The 14019-nt window shown below is 42.7% G+C and overlaps 1 protein-coding gene across 6 annotated transcripts in view; it reads left to right on the forward strand.

The window, feature by feature from the left end:
• The first annotated feature begins 6630 nt into the window (after positions 1-6630).
• CBFB (core-binding factor subunit beta) overlaps positions 6631-14019 on the forward strand; it is a 44578-nt gene continuing 37189 nt past the window's right edge. For 3 of the 6 annotated variants that reach the window (XM_072872177.1, XM_072872176.1, XM_072872180.1), the window contains exons 1-4: positions 6631-6780; positions 7003-7089; positions 7850-7894; positions 11731-11847. In XM_072872177.1, the coding sequence (XP_072728278.1) occupies positions 6703-6780; positions 7003-7089; positions 7850-7894; positions 11731-11847 (327 nt within the window). In that variant the 5' untranslated portion in view covers positions 6631-6702. The remainder of the gene's footprint in view (positions 6781-7002; positions 7090-7849; positions 7895-11730; positions 11848-14019) is intronic. The other 3 variants (XM_072872179.1, XM_072872178.1, XM_072872181.1) reach the window with 1 other exon arrangement.

The following is a 14019-nucleotide window of genomic DNA, read 5'->3' on the forward strand; positions in this document are numbered from 1 at the left end:
ATTACAAGAATAATCTCTCTTGAATCTGGAGAGTCACTTGGACATTATCTGTATCAAGACTGAATCACCTCTAGCAGTTGTACTGAGTATAATCGAAAGTATAACAGACTATAACACAGCTTGCTCAATGATAAACATTCACATGTGAAACAAGAACAGGGCTTTGAGTTGCCCTGTTTAGCTTTCTCCCCCATCATCTCAAATTCAACCCATGAACAGCTATCCCTACAAGCGTTTGGTTTCCATGCTTTGAATTTGAACATAGCTGGTACTGCTCATGCAGGAACAAGAAGGGATGGCTGCAGGACCAGATAACTGTGCTGTCCTGCACATGAGCTCCTCTCTCACATCAGCCACCAATTTAGCTTGTGTCAACCAATTTCTTAGTGCTGTGTGTGCTAACAAGAGGGGAAAATAAAAGTAACCAAAAACCCCTGAAGAGTGGAAACAGAAGAGGAGCAAATATAACTAATCCAGAGAGATGATGTTGCATTTGGCTTATCAGGTAGAGATTTGGTTGGTGGAGGCTACTAGTGCATGTTTTGACTTTCTTAGGCTCTCCGCTTGTGACTGCTTAGTGTCACCCTGATTCCTTCATGTGGAAGAAAACCTCAGATATCCTGGGTGGGCAATTTCATGTCTGCTCTGAGCTGCCAGAGTACTACAGCTGGGTTGTGCTGGGCTTAAGGAACCGAAACTGTCTGCATCGTCCATTCCCATGTTGCTTCCTGGAAGCCCTTGAGATCTGAAAATCTGCAGGGAATTCTAGAACAGCTACAGGATTAGAGATCTTGTCCGGCCCTTTTATGTCTTGTGATTAATGTTTTTTAAAATGTGTAAAAGGCTCTACCAGAGCATGCCACCCCCCAAAACTATGCATATACTTTTGAATAAGTTTTTAATGAATTAAGAAATGCAATGTAATGAGACAGTGTGGCTGATAGCAGTATAACACACTAGGGTAGATAACACACAGAAGGTAGATAAGGTAGATAACACACAGAAAAAGCTATGCCTGAACAATGTACAGTTGAGTGCCATTAGTATTGTCCATACGCTGATAACGGCATCTTTGGAACTAATTTCACAAAGGCAATTTTTAAACACTTCCTTTTAGGTACATAGGCTTGGCTGAGTCATGCCTTGTGCTCAGTTAAACTTTCTCCTCGTTGCTCAACATCAGGGATAATGACAGTGCCTGGCTCTTTACACAGAGATCTTGAGATCTTCATCTGGAGATCTCAAGTCATTCGATAGGTGGTGAAATTGAGGCATGAGAGGTTAAGTGATATGCCCAAAGTAACTTAGCAGGCCACATGCAAAGCTGGAAGAGGCATCCAGTCCTGCCTTCTGCTTGCCAGACAATGGAGACTCTGAGGTCAGATAATGTTTCTTTTCACAGTTTGTGCTGCAACTGGTAAAATGAAAAAAGGGGTTTTTAACATAAAAGGTGCATATTTCCATTGCCAAAACATGTATAGATAGCACAGAACCATAGAAATGTATATCTACTTCGCTCATCATCACTGTTCCCAACAACCAGTATGAAAGTCAAGTAGCCTTCTGGGATAATCTGGTTTAGTTCTCTAATTGCATAGTTCAGCCTCCATTGCATCATCGGAGGAACAATTGGTTCTGATGTTCTTGAGTTTCACTTCATGTTGGTTTCTAGAAAAACATCTGTATTCCCCTAGTTAATTGAAAGAATTTAAACAGATTTTCAATTAATTATGATGTTGTGTTTTCCTAAGACAGTGCCAAGCTCAATCAGAGGCTGCCTTTGCTAAATCAGACTCCTGTAGCTAGTATCACACTGTACTTCCATAGTTGCATGTCCCTGATCTTTTTATGATTAGTTGTTGGCATGCAAGTGTCAGAAGCGTGTATTCAGGTGGATGTCCGAGGCTGTACAGGCCATGCTTTTGTGGGAAATGCTGCATGTGTATGTTATTGAAACAAAGGCTATTTCTTTGTGAAGCATGCTGTTAAATTGCCAGTGCTCAAAACCAGAAATAGCCCAGGGTGTCCAAATCACCCAGCTGGGAAAGGATGGTTGTTTTTACTGGCTTTTCATTTAGGCCTGCCCATGAAGACTCTTGTTGCACTGTGGTAGTAACCCAGGCTGAAGCAGAGGTGTGAATGCAGCTACTCCTGTGCTAGAGTCATTGTGACTAGTGTGCTTGCTGGGGAGGCCAGGAATTTGGGCTTCAACAGTTTCAGTGTGGGAAAGGTCTCTGATGCCCTGAGTACTCCAAATACTTGGGAACAACAAAGGCAGGCAGGAGTCGCTTTCCGATAAGAGAGTCCCATTCAGTTATTTCAAGTAGCACCTGCAGGCATCTTCTTTTAGGAAAATGGTTCCAGCTTTGGTATCTGGAGTCAACAGATGCATCTCTCTTGTAGCCTGGTTGAGAGAAAAGAGAGATCAGGTGCTGCTTCCTCCCTCATACCTGCCGTGCTTAGCATTTTTTAACTGGTAGGCAGCTTCCCACTCAGAATGCAAAATTAGATCATTTTGTTTAACTGTTGTGGTAGGGCTCTTATCTCTCTTTGTGTGCTATGTAAGATGTTTAGCTATCAACTTTGGACTTAGCCAAGTCCTGAAAGCTGTCTGTTGTTGCATTTGGAGTCCCTACATCCATCTCTGCATAAAGTGCTTCTACAGATGTGAATTGACTCTGACAGCTCATGGCCCTCTGTGTTGCCCATATCCCTGATTAGGGTTGTTTTGGGAGTCCTAAGATAAGATAGATCTTTATGCTGATGTATACAGGCTAGACACGAAAGGCTGCTCTGGAGGCGAGTTGGAGCATTTCAGGATGGTTTCTGCATGTGACTGGGTCCATGAACTGATCAGCAATACCCCACATCACTGGTGGGATGACTTAAGTGAGGATATTCCAGTTGAGAGCATTGGTGTAGTAGTAGGAAAATAAAAATTAGTCTGGGGGAAAGAAGTCAATTCATATGCTCAATTTCTTCCCCCTCTCCTTGAATTTTGTAGAACCCATAAGCATAGACCTTGCGTAAGTGGATTGCATTTCACACCTAATGTGCATAATTATATCTTGCAAATAGTTTATTAATGGATCTATAATCATAGAGTAGCTTGTATATACATAACACTGGTGTTTGATTATGCTGCAGCTGCCATAGATCAATGGATACACAGGAGTCTTGCTTACTAGTGTCTCACATGCATGAAGTCTAGAGAACAATATAACATCAGTGCCATGCAGTTGTTCATCAAATACTGCTACCTAGGGGAAACCAGAGGTTTTAAAGACATGGTAGAGAAGGGTTATAGGAAGTGCAGTATATACAGGACTTGCCACTTGAAGAAAGCTCCCTTTCTCAAAAACATCCCATCTGTAAATCTTTAAGTGGTATTCAGTCTCAATTATCCATGCACTGTAAACATGTTAGATCTTATTTTGGAAAGAGGTCTGTTCTGAGAAATCGCTCTGAAAGCAGCATGCCTACAAGCTTGACCATTTCTATGTTCTGAAGGTGACTCGCCCAGAGGCCTGATGAACAGCCTAAGTTCTTGTGAATCAATAGACCAAGGATTTGCAGACCAAGGTAAGTCTACTAACATTTAAGCAGCCTGAACCACACTGAAAGGGTTTGCAGAGATATCGCCGAGACACCTTTAGGAAGCAGTTGCATTTGGTTATGCACAAGGAAAAAGCTCATTTTGGTGCATTGATGATACAGTGCTAAAAAACTAAAAGCACAAAAAAATATTAGGTGAGCTGCAGAATTCCCATGAGTTTGTATCCTGTCTCCAACACTATAACATCAACTTTCCCTCTCATGTCCCCCAGCTACCACCTGTGAAGCTGCTTCTGATCTATGTTGACTGTCTGGCCGCTGGCCAAACAGGGTAAATAACTGGGGAAATTATGCTCTAGCCTTTCTTGCAGCAAAGATGTTAATTTGTGTGCCTCTCCTCTGTCTAGCTAGGAACAAAAAAAAGTAGGAACTTCTCTGTCTTTAAGACCTGAATTGCCTCAAGTGTTGGGGGCTGCATGGGGTAGAGAGATGAAGAGCTGGTCCAATTTTATAAGGTTCCCTTGATGAGAAAACAGGCCTAAAATAATTGTTTTTTTCCCAGTTACATCTGTTGTTATGTAAAGCAATCGGATCCCTTCACTAAGGAGGTATTCTTCAGAGCAGAAGTTCTTTAGTTCTTAGTGTAGAGAAACTGGATAAATTCAGAAGAATAATATGATACTATGCCACTGTTTTCCATCTCACCCCTTCTGCATCAGACCAACTGAGGCAACAGAGGCGCTGTCTGATCTGTTACAGACTTTCCAATAATATTGACTCACTTTACTTAAAACAAAAAGTTTGCTGTGGCAAGATGAAAACTCCAGGATGACAAATGTTAAACAAAGAGCTGCCTGGAGGAAAGCAGACAAATTTGATGTTGTTTCCAAAGTCTTGAAAAATATATGCCAAGGTCAAAAACCCAAACTTGCCAGGTGATTGTCTCTCGTTTCTTATTTTAGGGCTTTACAACCACTCATCTTGCTTTTGACCTTGGTAATTTTTTTTGCAAATTCTTGTTTGGAAGAAGGCACAGGCAGTTTGGGGGGGGGGGGGGAGGTGGGAACTGGGCGATGTACTAGCAAGTAGTGAAAGATTATTGGAGGCTAAGAAAGCAGATTTCTACCTTACGAACTTGGCAGCTCTCCTGCAGGTCTACGCTCTTGGTATTGATCTTGCTGTAAGATGAATAGTGATATGGATTTAAAAAAAGTCTTATTTTGGGACCTTTAAATATGCCTGACACTCACAAGAATTTTGCTTAAGGATTGGTATTAATCTAAATGAATCAAGATAACGTAAACACTTTTATATTTTCAATCTCAATGTGTTTTCTTTTCAGACTTGGTTATTATTGAAGAAAGCTTTTAAAAGTTCTTTTAGTGCTTTTAACTTCTGAATTTACACATGTATCTGCATTAATGTCCCAATTACAGTAATGTACCAAAAATGGGAAGATACAGCTTAAACACATAGTTACTGCCTAAATCTGCAGTTTACAAATGTATTAAACTTCTTAGAATATTTTCTACATTTAGAAGAAAACTTTTACAGTTTTTTTAATGAAGTCTGTATACAACTAGTTAAGGGATACAAAGGGATACAGACACTTCCCTCATTTTTTTATTAATTTGCTCGTACTTGATTCAAATCATGCCTTCTGGCTAACCTTAGCATTGCCCTCTTCCAATTTGCATGAGTACGTGTCAAGTTAAGATTGTAATACTGAGAGATTAGAAAACCTCATTTCTTTATCAAAAGATCTAATATGCTCTAATATTTTTATGTTGGCAATAGGTATCGTAATACCCAACTGGTTTTTGGCATGTGCAGCTATCCTTACGATGATCCAGAGCTGCTAAAAAGCTGGGGGAGTGGTTGTAGGAAAAAAATAATCAAGGTATGTATGGAAAAAATGGATTTAGGAAGAAGTGATGTATGTCCTGCTGGGTTCCTTGATTGAATTAGCTCCTGTAAAATGCCTGTTTGTGAAGATGAAGAATCAAGAGTTCAGGCTGCAGCCTTAGTCCTGTGTTTTTAGCATGTGAGTAAGTGAACTTTTAAAGTGCTGGTGAACCCAAGTGCTGGGCTTTTTGCTCTAGGCTGACACCAAGATTTCAAAGACACTGAGCAGCCCCGCTGCGCATGTTGAAGTGGTGGGTGCTTCTGCTCTACCGCAGGAACAGGCCCCTCGCCTGCGGTCTGTGCGCGGCTCAGCCGCTGCTGCCGGGAGCGCCGGCTCCCCGCTGCTCTCGGACCGATGCAAGCCCCGGGATAGCCCTGGTTTGGACGGCAGCCGGACAGCAGGGTGGGGGGGGTCTTTCGGCAGCGGTGAGGTACGGCTCTGGGACCATCCTTTGGGCTAAGCCAGGCCTTTACGCTGACTCCTGGGCCGAGCTCAGCTGACGGTGACGGGGGCCAGAGGAGGCCGGTGCGACGGCAGCACCGTCCCCCCACGCCCGCCCCCTCCTCACCAGCACCACCCGCGGCTGGGGGGACACGCCACGGCCACCTCCCTCTTCTCCCGACCCAAGCGGGACGACCGGAGCGGCAGGTGCAGGGGACGGCCGGGTCCCCGCTGTGAGGGGACAGCGCCCCACCGCCACCGGGGCAGAGGGGGGCGGCTGCCGCCCGCGGCAGGGCTGAGGCTGCTCCCCTCGAAGCAGGAAGCCGGAAACCATCGAGACGAGCGCGTTAACGGGGGGGGAGCGAAGGGGAGCGACCCCTCGCCTCAGCCCCGAGGGGTGAGTCACGCCCCGGCTGCGGCGGGGGGCACTGACTCACCCCCCTCACCCTGCTTCCCGCCTCTGAGGGAGGCGCGCGAGCCCCTGCGGCGCATGCGCGGCGGAGTTGTGAATGGTGCGGCTGTTCGGCCGGAGTTTACGAGCCGGGGAGGAAGTCGGAGGGGAGGGGGGGAGCGGCGGGGGGCGGGAGCGGGCGCCGCGCGGCGGCGGCAGCAGCGCGAGCTCCGGCGGCGGCGGCTGCTGCTCTGCGCGCGCGGCGGGGGGAGGAGGGAGTGGGAGGAGGCGGGGGGCAGGCAGGGGGGCGCCGCCGCCGGCGGGGGCTAACAAAGGGCGAGGCGAGCGCTGGGGCTGGGACAGCGCGGGGCGGGAGGGAGGGAGGGCAGCCGGCGGCGGCCCCACCACCATGCCGCGGGTTGTCCCCGACCAGCGGAGCAAGTTCGAGAACGAGGAGTTCTTCAGGAAGCTGAGCCGCGAGTGCGAGGTGAGGCGGCGGCGGCGCGTCGTTCCCCCCCCCTCCCCTCCGCCCGCCAGCCGCGGGGAAAGTTTCCGCGGGCCGCGGAGGGGCCGGGGGGAGCCCCGCGCCTCGCCTCAGCCGCGGCGGGGGAGCCGAGCCCGGCGGCGCGGGGAGGCGCAGTCTGTGCACTCCGCTGCCCCCTTATCGCCGGGATTGGCCCCTTCTGATTGAGCGCCCTGTTCTCCGCAGATTAAATACACCGGCTTCAGGGACCGGCCCCACGAGGAGAGGCAGGCCCGCTTCCAGAACGCCTGCCGCGACGGCCGCTCCGAGATCGTAAGTGGCGCCGCGCTCCCCTCGGGGCCCGCCGGGACCGGGCCGGGGCGGCTGCTGGCGCCTGTCAGCCGCGGGCGGGGTAACGTCCGGCGCCGGGCCGCCGCTCCCGGGCCCCTCCGCCGCTTTGCCCCCCCCCCCCCCCTTTTTTTTTTTTTTTTTAAATAAAAGTTTCAGGGAGCCTTTGAGGAGGAGAAGGAGGAACAATGCTTCGAAGTTACTAAGCTAAACTGCTTAGCGCTGGGTGTGGCGGGAGTGGACGGTGTCCGGACCGTGCGCGGTGTCGGTCGGGTCTGGGTGGCCGCGCCGTGCTGAAAAGTTTTCCTTAAGGAAGAAAATTATATCTGCTGTCTTTCAAACGCCGAGGGAAATGAGGCTTTTGTTAAAAGGCCGTATTTCTTTCCCCTTAAGAATAGTGCTTTTTCGCTAAAATGCGTCAGCTCGCTCTGCCTTCACTTGAGCAGTAAAAACGTAGCTGACTTGAGCGCTAGGGTTAGAGGGAGGTGATAGGTGGGTGAGGAAAATCTCTCAGAGCCTTCAGAGCCACCCGCGAGTGCGAATTGGCTGTACTTCCTTCCCTGGGCACGTGTTACAATTGTAAGCTGCTTATTTCAATATTCAGCTTTTTTTGCTTTTCTTTTCTTTTTTTTTCGGAAACAGTAGCTTTCAGAAATGAGTAAAATTGTTCAGAAGACGCTACCTAAAAGTCTTGAATGAGCTGTTTGATGTATTTGTGAACTAAATCAAATGCTTTTAAAATTAGGCTTTGAAACTCGCAACTTCAGCCCCGTTTTTCCCATTCATTAAGGTTAGTTACAGACTACTCTCTTCTTCTGAATTAAGAAGTGAGATGAAGTATGGCTCGGAGTAGTCAAGAACTGACTAGTTATTTCCTGTTTGATTTCTGCTATATGTTCCTTCTATAGGATCAGTATCTCATAGCATTGTTGTTAAGTTCTTAAGTCTTCACTGTTCTTAAAATGCAGAAGTAACCTCTTTTTCATTTACAGTATATAATGAAAGGCAAGGTAAAAATTCTCTTCCCATAGAAAATAACCCCTACTTTCACCAAGTTTGGTTTATGATGATTCTTTAATTTCACGTGGTATAGATACTGCTAGTCAGTTCACAATGAAATTATTCTTATGCATATCCAAACAAATATAATTGAATACCAGTTACTGCAACTGATCTTGTTCATTTGCATTTGTGAGTAAAAGGATATACGCTCAAGTACACGGTTGTCTTTTACTGAGTAACTATTTTTGCTGAATCTTATCCGTGCTTGTTATCTGTGGTCTTAGAACTTGTACTATTATTTTGTGAGAGGCCCCCTGTAGTCAGTATCTTAATTTTACTGGGTTTTTAACATTCATTTTTTGTCGCGCATGTTTGCTTCCTTTAAAAAGTCACCAGGGAAACAATGGGTAGGTAAGGAAAACGTAGTTTGCTAGCATTTGAAGTTCCTGAACAGGTGTGAGTGCATAGTATACCTGAGTCCTTCCCCAAAAAAAAAAGGGACGCGTAGCTTATAAACTAGCTTTCTAATGCAGCCTGTGTGGTTATTTATATAAATGGGAAATCACTGTAGTTTCACCTTTGTACTTCTAAGCCTGCTGCTGTCTTTCTCTGCCAGAACTTCATCCTTTGGAAGGAACCAGTGATGCCTGTTCTACGTATTTTTATTTCTACTTAATTATAAAACAGCCAGCCTCTGAAACATCTGGTTTTGTTTTGTGAACAGGGCACAAGTAGTCAGGTTTATTTAGAAATGTAGTGTGTGTAATGACTGATGTTAAAAAGATCTAGCAATTTTACTTTTTTTAGTCTCGAATGTTTTTCCAGACATCAAGGATTTAGTCTTTTATCTCCAAAGGGAGCCTTTGCAAATGACCGTACATATATTTAAGTAGGCAAAAAAACCCAGAGAACAGCTCAGGGATTTAATGTAGAACTGGCAGTAGGTTGTTGGTTGCTTCTGTCAAATAATTCTTGATTGAATAAAGAAAATAATTACCAGTATTACTGAGAAAGTAACTGAAATATTAAATAAGATTTCTGGTTTACTGGCATTGCTTTGATAACTTGAAAATAACTTCACATGTTCAATTTGTTTTGGGAGACTTCCTAACTACCTGTTTGTTTGGAAGGTACTTGTGTTTATGTTGTCTATGTGTGGGTCAGATCTCCCTTGTACTACCTGATAGCTTTTTGCAAAATTTGAGGCATGTATGTATGATAGCATTTCAGACTGAGATTTAAAAGGCTCTGTATAGAAAATTATAATTTTCTTACTTTCAAGTTTAAGACCAAACTAGTGGTGTGGGATTTCTTGTTTTTTAATTTTTTAAAAATTTGCTTGTTACTAGAAGGAAGTTGTTGGACTCAGTGTAGTCCTGTGTGGTTACTAGCAAGACTGTTCTTGAGTTTTTCAGTATTGACCTGTGATTTTGATTTGAGAAGCACGTGGGTATTTTAATTGTAATTGGATGGTTTGTTTTATCTGTTCAAAGGGGAAGGAACAGGCTTCAAAAATCCAGAGAATAAATACCTACATAGCTTTTTAAATAGCCTATGGTTTGAATGTTGCCCACATGACTCCATGAGGATGTGGGAATTTGTGTACTTTCATTTTCTTCTTTTCTCTGATATTTTTCCCATGGTTTTTCATCACCTTCTAGCACAAGTTGGGGAGTGGAACCAGGAAGGCATGGGCACTTCACTGTCTTGCTCTGTTTCCCAGAAAGCAAGTACAGTACTTCAGACCCAATATCCTTGGGGCCTGCGGAAACTGGGGTGGTTCAGAGGGCTGCAGTGGTCAGCTGGTTTACACTCAAAGATCTCACTCCTTGTAATTTTGTTTTAAGTGTATAAATTAAGGAGTATAAAGCACGTATTTGCTAAAGATGCTCGGAGGTGGGAAGGTAGTTCTTGAACAGCCTAAGTGGTGATGACTTATGAGTCAAAAATATTTGGAGATAGGTATATTTTTTTTGTTGGTATGTAAATAGAATCATTTAAAAAAGCAAAGGGTAATACAGGCAAGTCAGCCTGATACTGATGGTCTGCAGCCCTCGCAGTTCTGATGCTTCCTTTTTGTGCAAGTGTATCCTCGATGAAGCTTCTATTACATTGATTGAAATGTTTGTCTTTGCATATTGTGGGGCAAACAAATATTAATGTACCAATACAATATCCCCCCCCCCCGTATTAGTAGGACCGATTCGTCAATTTTAATGACGTTGGGAACGTGCTTAACGGGAGATTTAAAAAAAACCAAACCATCTGCTTTTAAGGAGAGTCTGGAATGGAACCTGATTGCAGAGTATTAGTCTCCCTTGGTGGACGGGGAAAAGTCAAGACAAAGCACTTCTACTTTCAAAATGGGATGTATTAATCCTGTGACAGACAGCATTGCAGTACATGACTGGAACTATCTTAAATAACGTGTAGAGCTATTGTCTCATAGGTAGCAGTACAGTTATACCATAAAGTTGCTGAATTCTGGGTTGCTTGAAAGGAATACGCTTGTCAGGAAATTCCAACTATTAGAGTAGTATTTGTATAGCTTTTAAGAAAAACTGTATTCTGGATTAATGACCATTTAAATCTAAGTGATCATAGTAATCAATACAGTTATTTGATTGCAACAAATTACGTTTAACCCTGGGATTTTTTAGTAGCGTTATATTCTGGGAGCATGTTTGAGTATTCACATGCTTACAGGACATACTCCTGTGTACCAGAGGAGGGTATGAATACTGTGAATCTGACTTCTACTTGCAAAAATCACCTTTTATTTCATGTCTAGAAATTGACATACTCTCCATGGCTTGGAGCTGATAAGATAACACAAATAAATACAGAGAGTTTATAAAGAAAACTGAATCTTATTTTCACTTGAAACCGTAGAAAATTATTTACTTGAAAGCAAAGTATACTTTTTCTAATATGGTTAAGTCAGTCCCTTTAATGATTTTACAAAGGGCTGCAGCTGAGAATAATTCATACAGTTGCCTATTCTCACTGACACAGCATCTGCCGATTTGGATTTCACTGGTGTCTTAATGTGGCACAAGGATTTTGTCCTGTGAAGTTTAATTGAGCTGTATATTGATGCTGCTTGCCTGTAGACGATAAAATAGGAATATTTACATTTCAGTTCAGATAACTGTTTATCTAGGTACAAGTAGATTGTGAAAGAAAACAAGTCCTTTTCTTTCAAAAGAAGTTGTCCCTAGTAACAGGTGTCAGGAGTTCATTTTCCTTCAGCAGTACTACTTTGAGATATGCAAGCTCTTTAAAAAGCATGGGCAGTTTTTAATGTTGCAGGTACTAAGTTGGTGGAGGGTATCCAGACAGAACTGAAAGGACAGATTCTAATGTCAGCAAAACTGATTTGAAAGAAGTATTGATTCCATGTTGTATTTTATATCTGAAGCAGCCAATGGCAAATGTTGTCAAAATGGAATCAGATGTTTGTAACTTAATACTTAAGAAAAATGATGAGTGCATGTTTTTGACTTTAAGTATTCTCTATGCTGCCTGGCTTAAGACATAAACTGATGTAAAAATAAATGACTGCCTGCATAATTTATGTAATGTCTTGCTCCCTGATCCTGTTTGTATTGATTTTTCTAAAAGGCTTTTGTGGCCACAGGAACCAATCTGTCTCTCCAGTTTTTTCCGGCCAGCTGGCAGGGGGAGCAGCGACAGACACCGACCCGGGAATATGTCGACTTTGAAAGAGAAGGAGGCAAGGTAAGAAGGAAACTGTTGCAACTGAAAGAAATTTTTATGTTGTGCTTATGATCTTATTAGTATGGACTGCACGTATGATGCAAAATTACTAATATTTCACATCTCAGTACATGTGGGTAGTCACATGAGTACAACTGAAAGCTGGTAGGATAAACTCTGATATCACTTTGTTTTAAAGCATGTTAATATTTCTGGAGGGAAACACGTGGGCAGTACGGGTGGCTTTTTATTATTTTGAAGAACAGAACTCTTTCTACTGTCATGCTATGATAAAATTTTGGGGAGCAATTTAAATTTGGTGTTGAGTAGGTGCTTCTAAAATGGTTCAGAAATTAGACTTTGGCCAATGAATTGTGGTGGACTAATGAAAATTAGCACTTTGAATAGGTTACTCCATTGGGTCTTACGCTGCCAGTTGATACAGCAAGCATTCAGCATGCTGCTTGGTGGAATGAAGCTTTTTTTCTCAGTTTCACCATGAGCTATAATACGGACGAAGCATTGCTTTCAGAATTGATTTCTGAATAATTTTTTTCTGAGGTGGTTGTCCCATAGACCAATATCGAAAGCTAGAATTCCCTCATGACAGTGATGGTTACTGTGAAGCTGTATTAGATTTAAAGTCAGAAACCTTGCTTAGTGTAATCAGAATAAAGTTACTGAAATCGCTTATAGCTGGTTTTGTTTTACAGGAAAAACATACCTTTAAAATGTAGATGCTGTCTCTCATCTAAGCTACTGTAGATACTATGGGACTGATCTAAAGATCACTGAATTCAATAGGAGACTTTCTGCAGACCTCAGGAGGTTTGGACCAGCACTTAAGTCCCCATAGCCTTTCTGTTTCAGGCTAATTTCTGTATAATTTTTTTACTTTAAATATTTTTAATAGACTACAAAATTCTTGCTTTTGCCTAAACTTTTTTACCTGTGCTTGTAACAAGTAACAGCTGATGCTGCCAGACCTACCAGGCTGGAGGAAATATTTGAAGCATATTCAGGTTTAATGGCATATTGGGTCTTTTAAATGCTGCTAGGTGGAAGATAAATATTTCCTGTAGCGGGAAGACTTGATTGGAAGAAAAAAAAATTCCTGAGGGCAGATATGGTATTTGGAATTCAAGTTAATGAGTTTTTTTGGAAAAAATTGTTTTCCATTTAGTCCTGTGAGGCTTGCAGAAGTTTGACAAATTGGGGGAGGAGGAGTGAAGTTGGCTATGCTGTGTACTGACTCCTTTGCTAAGGAAACTGAATTGAATCTGGCTCTTATTGAAAAATATTGATTCTGGCTCACAATTGAATGAGGAATTTTTCTTGTAATGTGTAAGAAGACTGAAGTCTCTCTTCCTGCCAGTTGAAAACTAATTTTATTTACTCCTATGACTTTTTAAACTTTGTTTTCTCTGAATGAATTCTTAAAGTACTGAACTACTTAATCCATTTTCTTGTGTTGTCTTAATCATGTAAGAGTGTGGTAGAAATGCTGTGTATTAAAATAGAACATGAGCCTCGTTAATGAATGCCACTCCCTGTTTTATGTGTGTTTACGGTAAATTCTAGAGTGCTTCACTAAGATGTTTAGAACTCATCTGAATGAGGCTAGAGGTGGACAAACTTAATAAATGGGAATAGTGTTATGCTGTAGTATGAACAAATCACAAATTCACCGTTGTAATCAAACTTTACTAGTGTAAATCACATGCGAACTTAGGCTTGCTCTGCACAGAATTAAACTTGTCTGAAAGTAAGCCACTCCCATAACTTCAGAAGAGTTGTAAGCAGAATGGGACAGTTTCTTATGTTATCAACAGAAACAGTTAAATGTTTCATATGAATTGTCTGAGATTTTGTCCTCTCTAGATTTTTGTCGTTTAGTTTTATTAAGAATTTCTTTCATAGGCTTCAACAGTCTCTTAATACCATGTGATTTTTGTAGCTCTGTGCAACATTGTTTTATGAGCTTTGATTCTTGAGGCAGTGCATAATGTGTGTTTGTTCATCACTGGATTTAAGCCAACAAGGCATGTTTTTAATTATATGAATTAAAAAAGGCTATGGGGGGAGCTGTTGGTTAATTATTATTTTAGGCATTAGTTTGAGATCTAGAATGCAGATAAACTTACCAACTCTAGAATATTTTTATTCTGGAATTCTGCTTCAGTGTTTGGCTAA

The sequence above is a fragment of the Ciconia boyciana genome, chromosome 9 (genome assembly GCF_034638445.1).
Source record: "Ciconia boyciana chromosome 9, ASM3463844v1, whole genome shotgun sequence".
In the NCBI taxonomy this organism is placed as follows: Eukaryota; Metazoa; Chordata; class Aves; order Ciconiiformes; family Ciconiidae; genus Ciconia; species Ciconia boyciana.